The 14,244-nt window shown below is 34.3% G+C and overlaps 1 protein-coding gene and 1 long non-coding RNA gene across 6 annotated transcripts in view; one reads left to right on the top strand and one right to left on the bottom strand.

Moving 5' to 3' along the window:
- Positions 1–1,372: 1,372 nt before the first annotated feature.
- Positions 1,373–14,244, bottom strand: part of LOC123505683 — a 64,034-nt gene continuing 51,162 nt past the window's right edge. For all 5 annotated transcript variants that reach the window (XM_045257324.1, XM_045257326.1, XM_045257325.1 and 2 more), the window contains exons 5-6: positions 11,317–11,755; positions 1,373–7,856 (exon numbers count right to left, since the gene is read on the bottom strand). In XM_045257324.1, the coding sequence (XP_045113259.1) occupies positions 7,744–7,856; positions 11,317–11,755 (552 nt within the window). In that variant the 3' untranslated portion in view covers positions 1,373–7,743. The remainder of the gene's footprint in view (positions 7,857–11,316; positions 11,756–14,244) is intronic.
- Positions 11,556–12,266, top strand: LOC123505688. The gene is made up of 2 exons (XR_006675235.1): positions 11,556–11,694; positions 11,917–12,266. It is a non-coding gene; the product is annotated as an uncharacterized LOC123505688 (long non-coding RNA).

The raw sequence follows: 14,244 nt of genomic DNA, 5'->3' as shown, positions 1-14,244 counted from the left end.
TTATTAACACAGGTGGGCATTATCACGATAATAATATTGGGATATCGGCTATCTGGTAATTATTTCCCCCACATTATGAATTTTTGGTATCATTGATACTTTTGGTTCCAAACTAGTGACAACTGTTAAATTTAATTTTTAAATATGAGTATGTTGAAATTTCAAAATTTCAAAAGTAAATGTAGGTATTCTATTTAAAACAGTACATTTCATTAGTGAAGAGACAGGATAAACATTGAATTTTAAATTTTTTCCTAATATTTTATGACAAAATGAAAATAAAGATTTTGGATTTATCGATTAATGGTTATATTGGACTTCCAGTTATCAATTATTGATTAAATTGATAACATTATTGGGATAATTTTTTGTTATTTGGCCCAGCTATGATTATTAATCTCATTTCATCATCACTCTTCATAAGTCTTTTTCTGTAATTCTGTCTCCATAATTTTTTCCTGAATTCTTTCCAACTTCCTTTTATTCTTCCTATGTGGAGACTATAATATGACAGCAACGTACTCCAACTAGAGCCATATCATAGTTGTGTATTAAGTGTATGTGTTTGTATGTGTGTATTCACCTAGTTGTATTTACTTAGTTGTATTGTACAGGGTTCGAGCGGGGCTCATAATGTCCTGTCTCCATGTCTCCATTTGTCCAATTTTTTCTTTAAAGTTCTTCACATTATGTGCTGTAAGAACTTCATTATTCAATGCATTCCACTTTTCCACTGTTCTATGTGGAAAACTGTGTGTACATATTTAGTGTGTTTCACTTTTTGATCTGCTGCAGTCTCTGACGAGACAGCCAGACGTTACCCTACGGAACGAGCTCAGAGCTCATTATTTCCGATCTTCGGATAGGCCTGAGACCAGGCACACACCACACACCGGGACAACAAGGTCACAACTCCTCGATTTACATCCCGTACCTACTCACTGCTAGGTGAACAGGGGCTACACGTGAAAGGAGACACTCCCAAATATCTCCACCCGGCCGGGGAATCGAACCCCGGTCCTCTGGCTTGTGAAGCCAGTGTTCTAACCACTGAGCTACCAGGCATGTGTGTGTGTGTGTGTGTGTGTGTGTGTGTGTGTGTGTGTGTGTGTGTGTGTGTGTGTGTTTTACCTAGCTGTTGTATATGATAGGATTAGAGCAGGGCTCATAATGTCTTCTCTCCATATCTATATTTATCTAACTTTTCATACATATGTGCCCAATGGCTGCTGTAACAATCTTCTCACTCAAACTGTTCCAAATATCCATAGTTCTTGTTGAAAAATATACTTCTTGGTGTCTCTTAAACACTGACTTTTCCCCTATTTTTTATTTTATTTATTTATTATCATTTTTTTTAGTGCCTTCTGTGTGTGTGTGTGTGTGTGTGTGTGTGTGTGTGTGTGTGTGTGTGTGTGTGTGTGTGTGTGTGTGTGTGTGTGTGTGTGTGTATATTTATATTTAACCAAGTTATCCTTTTTTAAATTTTTGAAAAATTTGCCAAGTTGAATTGAATTAACAATAAATTTTATGAATTCTATATAGAACATTAAATAGAATCCTTACATGAGAAATTGAAAATAACAATAGAATAGTATTACAACTTTTTTTCTCATTTATAAAATGACAATGTTGATTTAGCAAAACATTTTTTATAAAAATTTCCATTTCATAAATTTAATTTTATTTAAGATGAATTAGTAATTTCATTATTTATAAGACCAATACATGTGAATATACAGTCAGCAAAGTGAAGTAAGGAATTGTCTTTACACAGGCACAGTGGTAGCATCTCCACTGCTTCCCTTCAGCTGCCTCGCTGTCTTCACAGAGAAGCTAGAAGCCATGGGGTAACGATAAAAGGATCCCACAACCATGTTCATAAAAGACAATTCCTCACTGCCTCCCTCGATGAATTATCATATGAGGTCTGCAAGTTTTGTATTTTGAATTCATATATTTTACCATATCAGCACCATTCAACCCCAACATGTGGAAATCTATAATTGAATGGTTTTACCATGACTTATCTTTCTTGCAATCATTAGTACAAACACCACAGCATGAACATAGCATAATATGTTTCACCTCAAGAGTAGAGCCAATCACGTGTCACCAAAAAACACAGCGAGTATACTGGTAACTTACACAATACATGTTATTATTGTTATTGGCATGAGTGAGATGTGCATTTCTGATGTCAATTTGCTGCAGCTATTATGCCTGTTGGAAGGTCTTGAATAAAACATACTTTCTGACTAATTTGTGCCGCTGTGACATAAAATTGGGATTCGCTGACTGTAAGCTTTCCATCAACTCGGCTATTGGTGAGTAACTCAATAGCTAGTAAATATCTTTTATAAGTATTGAAATTAAATTTTTTTCATAAACAATTTTTACAAGTTTTCTGAGTTCCAAGTGAATAATATTTGGTTTACAGATATGTACCACAGATTTTTACGTCTCTGAAAGTATTCAAACTTGTTAGGTGGTTACTTCTGCATGTGCACCTGTGTACATGTGTATCAATCTTTGTGGAATAGCTTCCACACTAGTGTTGCTTTGAGCTAATGCCTCCCTTGTGGACTTTAACAATCCAAAGTTACATTCTGTCAAAGGAAGGACAACAAAAAGAAGAATGTTTCCACATTAAATTGCACTTCAAACTATTTGCATTCTTCTCTTACAGCAAAGATCATGACAACATGTGCTAACATGAAAAGTCCAACAAAATTAAGGAATTTCATCACTGCTATACTTTAAATAAGATGATGGAGGAGTAGTGAAAAACAAAAGGAGAGGAAAGCAAGAGAAGGAGGCAGTTTCTCTCTCTCTCTCTCTCTCTCTCTCTCTCTCTCTCTCTCTCTCTCTCTCTCTCTCTCTCTATATATATATATATATATATATATATATATATATATATATATATTGCACTTGACCATCAAAACAGATTCCAAGATTGCCAATGCATAGATCTTCTCAGTTACAACTACTTTCTTGACTCTACACTGATTGTGTCAAACATTAATATTTTTTATATGATCCCTGTTATATCTGTTCCTACATATCTCTTGATGCAAAAACTCTCATCTTCCTGTGAAAGAAGTCTACTTCACTTCTGGACCAGTTGCTGTTTCACCTTTAAATATTCCATATCACTACTGCAATGATACATGTCATACTACTTTCAAAATCACTTGTATCTGCAATGAACTCTGCTAAAATCTTCCCCAAACTTTACCATACCTTCTATATATGGCACTTGTGCTACAATATCTATCATCCTTTCTCTCCAACTTTCAGCCTTAGGGATGATGATGAATGTACCTCCAGGCTACACACAAGTTGCTAGACTGGGGGGCTTTCTCCCACTCCTTGCTATTCCACAGACATACAGAAAGAAAGAAACATATTAAATATGTTGAGAACTTGTAATAAATTTTGTGGAGGGAAAATGGGGAAGAGAGGGCATGGGCGGCGCAACTTTAATTTTTCTTCCTTTTAAAAAGTTATTCCTAAAAAAAGATTGCAAATGACTGATGTTCCTTATTATGAATGTGTAAAATCATCATAAGTTCTGAAGTACATGAATAAAAAAATGAATGTGTAAAATCATCATAAGTTCTGAAGTACATGAATAAAAAAAAGAATACCATAGGTACAATAGTTAAAAAATGAGTAAATGATATTTTGATGCAGGGAGACTCTTAAGTTGCAGGGAGACTCATAAGTTTCATAATTCTACAAGTATCAGTGTAATAAGTCTGCCCCAGTATGCCTATTTTGCAATATGAATAATTTACACTTTTCTTCTGATTGATGGTGCATAAGTGATACAGTAAAAAATAACATATACAAAATATGCAATCCTCCATTAGGTGACTATGAGTGGACTAAATATGTTGGCAACAGTGTGCTTAAGGTAAATGTTACACTAGAAGTGTGTGGTCCCACAGGGAGATCTTCATAGAAAGCTTACTTCCACTGTTAATTCAAGATATGTTTGAAATTCTTAAATTTCATTATTCTGAGCTTTTTTATTTTTCATTTTTTAAGCAAGTTTTTTGGTCACATACCAACTTCGTTACTTAACTTAATTACAATTAAGTTGATGGGTTTTGATAGGTAGATTCATCTGCATTTGAGGTTTGAGGATCTTTATAAATGCTGATGATTTTGCTTCACTGATATTCAAGTACTAATTCTAACAACAAAGTGATGTGCCATAAAATTATATTACTAACTCTATGGGAAAGTGGAGAAAGAATATTTGTATGAAGTGCAATCTTTCAAAATTATATACCAAATCTTTTATTTTAGGTTCTATTAGATATATGTACAATGCTAGATGAATTAATTTGTTATAAAACTGTACGATTTCCATCGCATTAGTCACTTAAATTTTCAATTTGAATTGGACTTCCTGAATGTGCATCCACCCACTCATTTTGTTCTATTCCACTTAATCTGCTTATATAAAGGATATTGTTTATTTAGGTTGGGCTAACTATCTCTTTTAATATACAGATGTATTTTTACATGCAAAAGAAAATATGGACCTAATGGCAATTGTTTTAATATTTTTGTGTATTTAAGAATTATAAGATAAAATAAATAAATATATAAAATTAGTGTCCATTCTTTGTATCTACAAAAAAAAAAAAAAAAAAAAAAAAAAAAAAAATAATAAAAAAAAAATAAATAAATAAATAAAATAAATAAATAAATAAAAAATAAAAAAATAAAATGTGTGTGTGTGTTATTCATCTACTGGTCTCAACACAGTCAGCTGTTCCTTTATGGAAAGAGCTCAGACCTCATAATGACCAATCTTTGAGTAGGACTGCACACATGATAGCCCAACTCTTCAAGTAATATAATTGCTATGCTTACTTGCTACTGGGTGAACTCTGTGTGTGTGTGTGTGTGTGTGTGTGTGTGTGTGTGTGTGTGTGTGTGTGTGTGTGTGTGTGTGTGTGTGTGTGTGTGTAAATTACAACTGCTAATATAATTTTTCCAACTTAAAGTATTTCAGAAATAGCCAACTGTATTAACACAATAAAAATACTTCTCAAACATTACATGTTTATCACCTTTATGGTGTGGTATAATTCCTGGTCTCTTGTAATTAAGATTCACATAACTCTCTCTCTCTCTCTCTCTCTAAGAAAAAAAAAAAAATAAAAAACTAAAATAAATTACTAACAAGATCATCCATGCCCAAGACTAAACAATGATTGAGTTTACAATACTTAAATACATCCCATACATTGAGTTACCAAGTACAGGAACTTATTTCGGCAGAACAGTTGAATCTTCTACAGTAGGAGAATTTACCAATGGTGTATACACTTAACCCTTGGCTATCGCGTCAACTGGGGCCGAAATAGCTGCGCTATAGCCGAAACGCGATAGCCGAATTGATCTTGGCGGGAAGGCGGTTTTGGCCAATAAGCGCTCAGATATCCCATGACGTCATGGCTGGGCGCGCGATAGCAGGCATCTGAGGTCGTGATAATGAAATTTTAGCAGCTTTTCATGGGTCCGTGTTAGCAATAAAACGCAATAGCGGAAGTCGCGATAGCCGAGGGATGACTGTAAAGAAATATTTCTAATGCGCTGTGACTGTTTTGCAGCGAACAATATTTTTACATTTGTAGTTTACTTGAAGATGAACCAGGATTACAGATTTTGATAATGACTGCTAAATAACAATATAAGACCAGGAATCTAAATGACAATTATTTGGCCAGATATCACTCTCATCCTGAAAAGCAAGAAAATGTGCAGACTTTTAAACTGCATCACTCTGATAAAAAATATTTTAAGAGCAGATTAAGTCTATCATAAAAAAGTGGTATTGTCTCACTCTTAACAGATTTATAAGCAAACAGAAGTATAAAATATAACTTCATTCTGCACATGAATATTGTATCAGCAAACAGGGAGACAGTTCTTATGCTGTTACCTAATAAAACATTGCTATTCCTCTCATGAAACTTTTCTCTAATAAAAAGACACACACACACACACACACACACACACACACACACACACACACACACACACACACACACACACACACACACACACACACACACACACACACACACACACACACACACACACACACACACACACCACCCAAAGTAACTGACCCTTGGGTGTCTGATTCCAGGCTCTACATTTAAACTTGCATGGATTGTAGTATCAAGCTTCTTGTCTGTCTCCATTTTGTAAGATGATATTTCACAATCAATATTAATGTTTCTTTGAAAATAAAGAAAATAATGCATACCAGGAATGAAGATCATCACCATATTTCTTAAATCAGATGAAAGTCATTGTGGCAAAGTTAGTTATGAAATTATCACACTTTGCAAAACTAATACATTGTTGTTATGCTTTTTTAATAAAAAATTACTTTAGAGAATTGAAAGAGAGCAAATATTACCAATATGAAAATGATAAAACCCTTAACTCTAGATCCATGAGGAAGTTTTGTAAAAAAATAAATAAATAATAATAATAATAATAATAATAATAATAATAATAATAGAAAATATTGAGAATACTAAAAGTCACACAAAGATTAACTAGTTTTAGATATGAATCATCAAGTTTTATCTAGAGTTTTTATATCTAGAATAATTCAGAAAACAAAGTTTGATTGAGTACGTATTTACTTAAGTTAGGAAAACGTATCTTTTTATGAATAGCCATTCACAATAATTTTTGAATAGTACATGAAAATGTTAAAGGCAGATGGAAAAATGGTATGAAAATTAAATTGATTTAAACAAAGAGATTTCCTCACAAAGAAACTACGAAATGAAGTACTCCAAGGATTTTCTTCCCCCCAGTATTAGTCTTAATAATTATTTATGTAAGTGAAGAGTTGAATGATCTGAGAAATTTAATTAAAAAAAATAAGATTGTGAAATAATACATTAATATATGTAAATTGCTGTAAGAAATCTTTAGAGGTAGTAAAAAAAAAAAAAAAAAAAAAGTCAATATTGAAGAGTGGACTATCAAGATATTCACTTTAAGGAAATGGGGAGGGAAAGATATCTAAATAGAAACATGTAATGAGAAATAAACTCATTACTTAAACGTGCATCAGTGAGATTACTAAATTGTTGATAATTGTAGCCTGATATTATTTCAGTAATTCAGGAAAGAAATATCAAAACTTATAATATTTAAAATCTGATCAGAGTTACAATACATATGTGGCTTTAGTCGTCACCTCACAAGAAAAAAAACATAGAATTATGATGTAAAGCATAGCTACCAAATGTTGCCTGGCCAACCCTAAAGCATATGTCATGTCAAATGGATAAACATACAATAGCTGTCTACATACATACACAAAAAGAAAAATAAGGTGACAAATATAAAAGTGAAAAGAGAAGGCTTGAGCATACTTTCCTCTCACATGATGTTGAAAAGGCATCTACTCTGGAATAGATTGGTGATGAAAATATAAGAAACATACATAATCAATAAATTAGAGTGGTTATAGACAGCAATGGAGACTGGACAACATGAGCTTAGCTCAAACCCTGTGTATAACAAGGTTATGTATATAAAGATACAATAGAAAGCTTCAATTTGCATAAGTCACAAATTAGGTATATTTTCTCATAATTGTCAAATTAAAGCAAATATGAAATATCAATAGTAGCATGAATTATTTTGACAGGGTACTGTTAAAGAAATTTTATATCTTCATCTTGTCTATGAGCACTTGGTCTGAAGTTCTGGAGAGGTTGAAAGGAGCTGCTGTGTGCAGGATGACCTCTGGATCTGGGAGCTGGCACTGCTTGTTGCCACTGCTGGAGTGCTGAGGCCTGCCAGAGTTTATGATTCACTTACTTCTTAGAAAAATTAAAAACTGTAAAGTATCTAACTTTTTATGAATCAGGACAGTTAGGAAATAGAATAAGTTTTTTTTTTCTTATCTCGACAAAAAAACTGAAGTGAAAAAAAAAAAAAAAAAAAAAAAAAAAATATATATATATATATATATATATATATATATATATATATATATATATATATATATATATATATATATATATATATATATATATATATATATATACACATATATATATGTATATTTACTGCAAATATACTATATTTATGTGTATATGTTGATGAGTTCTATTATCTTGGAAATTTTTTTTAGACTTAGGAGATGGAGTTGTTGCCAAGCTCGATAGAAGAGGACCCAAACTGGATAGTTTTCAGTGTTTGCTGGCTGGTTTAATTCAGGAGTGTGTCAGCACTGTCTCGCATTACAGAGCAGTCGTCTCTAAATACTATACTATAATGTATCTATTGATTTGCCATGCTTTTACTTCTTCCAGTATTTTTCTGTTGTTATTTTCCTATGGTATTTCTTTATAATTACTTGAGTTTATACAAGTAACATCATTATGTAGAGGAAAATATAGTTACCTGGTGTACCAAGCTCTTTAATTTTTAGAGACTTTAATAGAGCATAAGACCTTAGCACACATTTCTTCTCACCTCTGCAGAGATTAAATGCTTCACAAGAAAAGACCACAGCTATTTTTTTTTTCAATTTTCTTTATGGAGAAAAAAGGAAAATTTGTGGCTGCAACTGAAATATCCCGAGTGCTGCACTGTATACATAAGCTTTATTTTGCCATAGTCTGAACATGGTATGCCTTTAGAGTAAAAATAACTCATCAGGATGGCCACTGTCCATTAGCTAGGTCTCTGTTAGGCTTCCCTGATGCCGAAAACGTCTATGCAGAATATATTGGTTGGCAATAGACAATCTCATAATACCGACCCTTGTGGAACTCCACTAAGACTCTTTTCCAGGCTGTTTTTATCTCTTATAATTGTTCTCATTTCTCCGTCTTTTAGAAAATCAGCCATTCATTTCAGAAGTCCTCCCTTTAGTTCTCCATTTTTCCATTTTGTTCAAGTTTCCACAGTAAGTAACCTTTTGTGTGGGACCTTCTCAAATGCCTTCTTTAGATCTAAGTAAATGCAGTCCACCCATGTATTTACCTAGTTGTAGTTTTACAGGGCCTGGGCTTTATGCTATAAAAGTATGCACACTCGTTGCAGACACTACTTCTTCATTTAAACTGTTCCACGTCTCAATACATCTATATTTTTTAACATCTCTCATGTGTGTGTGTATGTGTGTGTGTGTGTGTGTGTGTGTGTGTGAAGAGGGGGGAGGAGGTGAAGGGGATTGTGGTGATGGAGATACTAGAAGAATGGAGGTGGGAAAAAGGGACGGGAAGTAGAATAGGAAGGGACAAAAGGTAGATCTATGAAACAAATCAGAGGTTGCTAGAGCCAATGACAGCTGTCATGAAAAAATACGACATGTCACTTTTGTTGGAGATATAGCTAGGAAAACTGCTTCATCAAATAGGGAGCTGACTATACATTTACCTAACACATAAAAGCATTTACTGGTTCTTTCAAAACAGAGTGATGACAATTTGGTACTAAAGTTAAAGAGGCTGATTATCTGTGGAGTTAAAATAAAATTACAACACAATTGAGAATACTACTGGATTTATGATGCAAAATGTAAAATTGAAAATAGGTTCTGATATTACAGTGAAGTAAATAAAAGTTGTTGATATATTGTTATGAAAGTTCTTTTTTCTTAAAAAAAAAAAAATAAAATAAAATAAAATAATAAAATTACTAAATTTTATCAGTACTGGGGATCCTTGTGATTCAACTGTTCACAGTTTGAATTATCGCCAATTCAAACTCAGTAAATTAATACCCAATCCTCAAGGTTCGACTAACTGACTCGCCAATTCAACATTCATATCTCGTGCACCACCCACCTGGTCAAATCCACCGCCAGCCTGCCAGGCGGAAGTGTAAACCGACACTACCCTGTGCACCACTTAAGGCGGCGTCACACTAGCACTTTTCCGTCAATTTTCTGAAGACTGTCAATTTTTGTCAATGCAGGTTGTCACACACAAGCTCGCTTCCGCCTTTGTCGTGTTTGTCAACTGTAAACAAATATGGCAGCCCCTTCACCCCCAGCAAGACGTTGCTATTTTTGGCTTTTAATGCTCCCAATAAGAAACTCTTCAGACAACTTTGTCCACTCATAAACAACAGAGCTGCTCATCTTGGCCAATTGTTCCTTGGAAGTTCTGCCTTGGAACGTCACAGTGCCAGAGAAATGTAAACAAACAACTGAACTACTTTTCACTGATAGGCTAGGACAATATATATATATATATATATATATATATATATATATATATATATATATATATATATATATATATATATATATATATATATATATACAAATATATTTACATCTACTTATCAAGATTCTATGAATTTGAGATTATAGCATCATTCCAATTAACAAGAAAATTAATTTTATTATAAAAGTGTTAATTAGAAACCATAGAACTTAATTTGACTAAAACTTGATGCTATAGGAAAACAGTGTGTTTCGTCTGACTCAAGACAACGGAAAGCCACCTCCAGCCCCAGCCCTAAGAAGCACAATTTCCTGCCTTTCAAAAATAAGCTTGAGCTTATAAGAAAGTGTAAGGCAAGTATAGCTCACAGTGTCGTTGCAGTGCAAATGGATGTCCCTAGATCAACAACATCAATAATTTGGAAGAACAGGGACAAGTACTGTGAAACTGGGGCCGCCGTGGTACAGTGGAATCATGCGTGCTTTGGGGTCCGAGGTGTCTCCAAGCGCATGGGTTCGAATCCTGTCCACGGTCTGAGTGTAGGTTAGGCTTCCTCACTCGGGGCAACTGTTCCCTAGCGATAGGAGGTACCCCAAAAAAGTATCCCCTTTAGCCCATAAACTCCCGTGAAAAGCCCACATGGTAAAAAAAAAAAAAAAAAAAAAAAAAAAAGTTTTTATTTCCAAAAATGTACTGTACAGCACCCTAATGTGTTTAATACAAAAAAAGTTAAGATATAAATGAAGCCTTTAATAGTACTGATTTAGTCCAAGTTAGTGTTTTTTAGAGGTTATAGTGATGTTTTGGGGTGTCTAGGCTGGAGGTTGGTCCCTATCCCCCCTAATTCTTAAGTATCTTATGGGAAAAATTGTTTTACAATTCAAATAAACGGTGATTCAACCAATGAAAAACCACCCTAACCCTGTTGAATTGCGAGGATCCCCTATATATCTTTTACTGCAGATATTCTTGAATTCAAGGACTATGAATGATTTCAACAAAACTAAAAGATTGAAGTAAAGGTAATAAGATAAATCTGAGTTGAAAAGCAATAAACACTATGGTAACACACCTCTGATTACAGATCTCCTCTTCTTGTGCACCAGTTTTTCATGGTCCTCTATTCGGTAGACTGTGTCTCGGTTTGAGGAGACATTTCCTTGGATGCCTGGTTTGGAGACACCTGAGGAATTTGAATTCTTGGAGAATTGGTCCACTTCAAGGACATCTTGCTCTGAGTTTCCTGGTCCTTTGGTATCGCCAGAGTTGAGACCTTCACTGGAAGCCACTGAATGGTGCTTGGTGTTAGACTGTGTGCCCCCCTGCCTGGCGATACCAATTTTGAGAGGGAGGGGGGCAAAGCGGGAGGGGATATTTCCTATGCAAGTTTCAGAAGAATCTGCACACACACTTGTACTGGCATTTGCTTTTGATAAGGCACTATTAGCAGGTAATAGAAGCTCTTCACTCTGCTTTGATGCATGTACTTGTATCCCAGGTCCATCAACCACCTGTAGAAATTCAAAATGCTTGTTATTTTCTTCCAACTTTATCAAATGGTAAAAAAAAAAAAAAAAAAAAAAAAAAAAAAAAATGAAGTTTTTAACTTTACATTTGTAAAATACACCTAGTATATATCAATTAATGTTTAATAAAATTCTCTCTTTTGCAGAGGATGTACTTCAGTATTCTGGGAAGATTCAAGTAAAATTACAACACACTTGAACAGTTATGACAGATGAGTAATTTATTCATAACATATCTTTCACAGCATAGTGTAGATTCCTAAAAATTAACAAAAATCCTTCCAAAAAGTTAATTGTTTCCAGTCTCAATGACAAGCTCATAGAGGCTTTCTCACCACTATTTCTGAGTATTTATTACCTTATATAAGTTTTTAATAAGTGATAAAAAAATAAAGTGCTATAATGAAATTCAAAATTGATATGCCAGACACAAGAATGTTAAAGGAATGTGTAAAATACTATATATGTATAAGTTAGTAAAACCTGTTATATCTGATTTAGTAAATCTGTTCATTATCTCCTTTTGATTTAGAAAGGGATACTACGTGAATGTTCTGAGATGAGCTGATATATTTTGTTAAAAGCTTGAAATGGTGGTACTAAGAGAAGACCAAAATGACCATGCAGAAGCAGAAGTGGGAGGGGATGATGATGAGGCTATGATACTTGTAATGCAGAGGGTAAGAGTGACACCATTTAAGAAAATAAGATGAACACATGCAAATCAGTACAGTAGCAAGCTTTTCAAGACATTCCACTTGTCATGCACGTTGTGTGATGCATTATAAACTATTTGTTTCCCCATATCATTGTCACCATTACTATTCTAAGATCTCTCTGATCTTCATTAACCTCTGTTGGTTGCTTGTTTATTCCAGACCACCTCTACCAAATGTTACTTATTCATCTAGTTCTCTATTGTTCCTTCTTTCACCATCTCCAGGTTATCATTCTATTACTCTGATTTTAGCACCCTATTTATGTTCCCGATGTATTTCTTTTGATTGTCATAATATCTTCAACTCTGATCTATTTCCTAATCAGCAGATTTCTGTCCTATATTTTAGAACAGAAACAATGCATCAATGATAAACTTGTCTCTGCAGTGAGAATGGATACAGTTACCGTATATTCATCAAAAATACTTTATACTAGTGCTATTCTTCCTTTGATTTTGTTTTCCTCAACGATCTGAAATTTACATTCATCGCTGCTTTTGATTTCATGGTCTAGTATGTAACTAATGAATATCATCTTTGTTTTCATATTTATCTTCAGATCAACTCAATCCTTAGTTTTCTTTGCATAATTGCAAATTCATCTTCTATATTTCATCAGTTTATTCATTCATCAAAACAATATAAATTGCCAAACCTTGGATTATTTACCACATATTTTCCATTGATTCAAAGTTTTCTTTTCTTCCAATAATCCATAATCTATGAAAGCAGTACACAGTGATTAAGAATATTTAGCATATTTTTCCACTACTTGATCAATGACATAGGTATGGTCAGTTGATTCATAACTAGGGAAAGGTACTTGTTCTTTCAGTACATCTGAATCAAGTTTTGTGCCAATCCTATATGTGAGCATATCTGTAAAAAGCTTGTAATGTACAGTAAACTATGTATCCCATTTGAGACTAATGTTTTCTCGTTAACCTGTGTTACAAAGAACACGTATGTAAGCATTTGATACAACATAATATTCCCCTTAAACACCCACATTTTCACCCTCACACATTGCCAGACTCTTCATAGCTAGACTTTTGCTTCCTGTGATTCACTAATGCACTTTCCTATCTCAATTCATGGCCAAACATAAAATTCTACATAGGTTTCATCCTTTAAAATGTTATTGGCATCTCCAAGAATTTGCAGCTTCTCATCACATGTCCATAGTAAGAGCTGTATAATTTGCAAACAAAACAGACTCCTCTCCTATACCTTTCTATAGTGACTATTACTGGATTAGGTCCTAATGATTCCATTTGAACAATTTTAGAATATATTCCATAATCATGATATAATTTCACTAGTACTGCTATCTCCCAAGAGATTCCAACACTAATATCTGTGATCAGCGTGTGTGTAATTCACCACGGTCATCTGCTGGTCACCCAGCCAGTCTTCCCCATTACGGATCAAGCTCAGAGCTCATAGACCGATCTTCGGGTAGGACTGAGACCACAACACACTACACACACCGGGAAAGCGAGGCCACAACCCCTCGAGTTACATCCCGTACCTGTTTACTGCTAGGTGAACAGGGGCCACACATTAAGTGGCTTGCCCATTTGCCTCGCCACACCGGAACTGGAACCCGGCCATCTCGATTGTGAGTTGAACGTGCTAACCACTACACTACGCGGTGTGTGTGTGTGTGTGTGTGTGTGTGTGTGTGTGTAATTCACTTCCTCGGTCGTCTGCTGGTCACCCAGCCAGTTTTCCCCATTACGGAGCAAGCTCAGA

Source organism: Portunus trituberculatus, chromosome 18, assembly GCF_017591435.1.
Source record: "Portunus trituberculatus isolate SZX2019 chromosome 18, ASM1759143v1, whole genome shotgun sequence".
Taxonomy (NCBI): domain Eukaryota; kingdom Metazoa; phylum Arthropoda; class Malacostraca; order Decapoda; family Portunidae; genus Portunus; species Portunus trituberculatus.
Note: the sequence above shows the minus strand (reverse complement) of the source record. Positions and strands in the feature narration are given on the sequence as shown.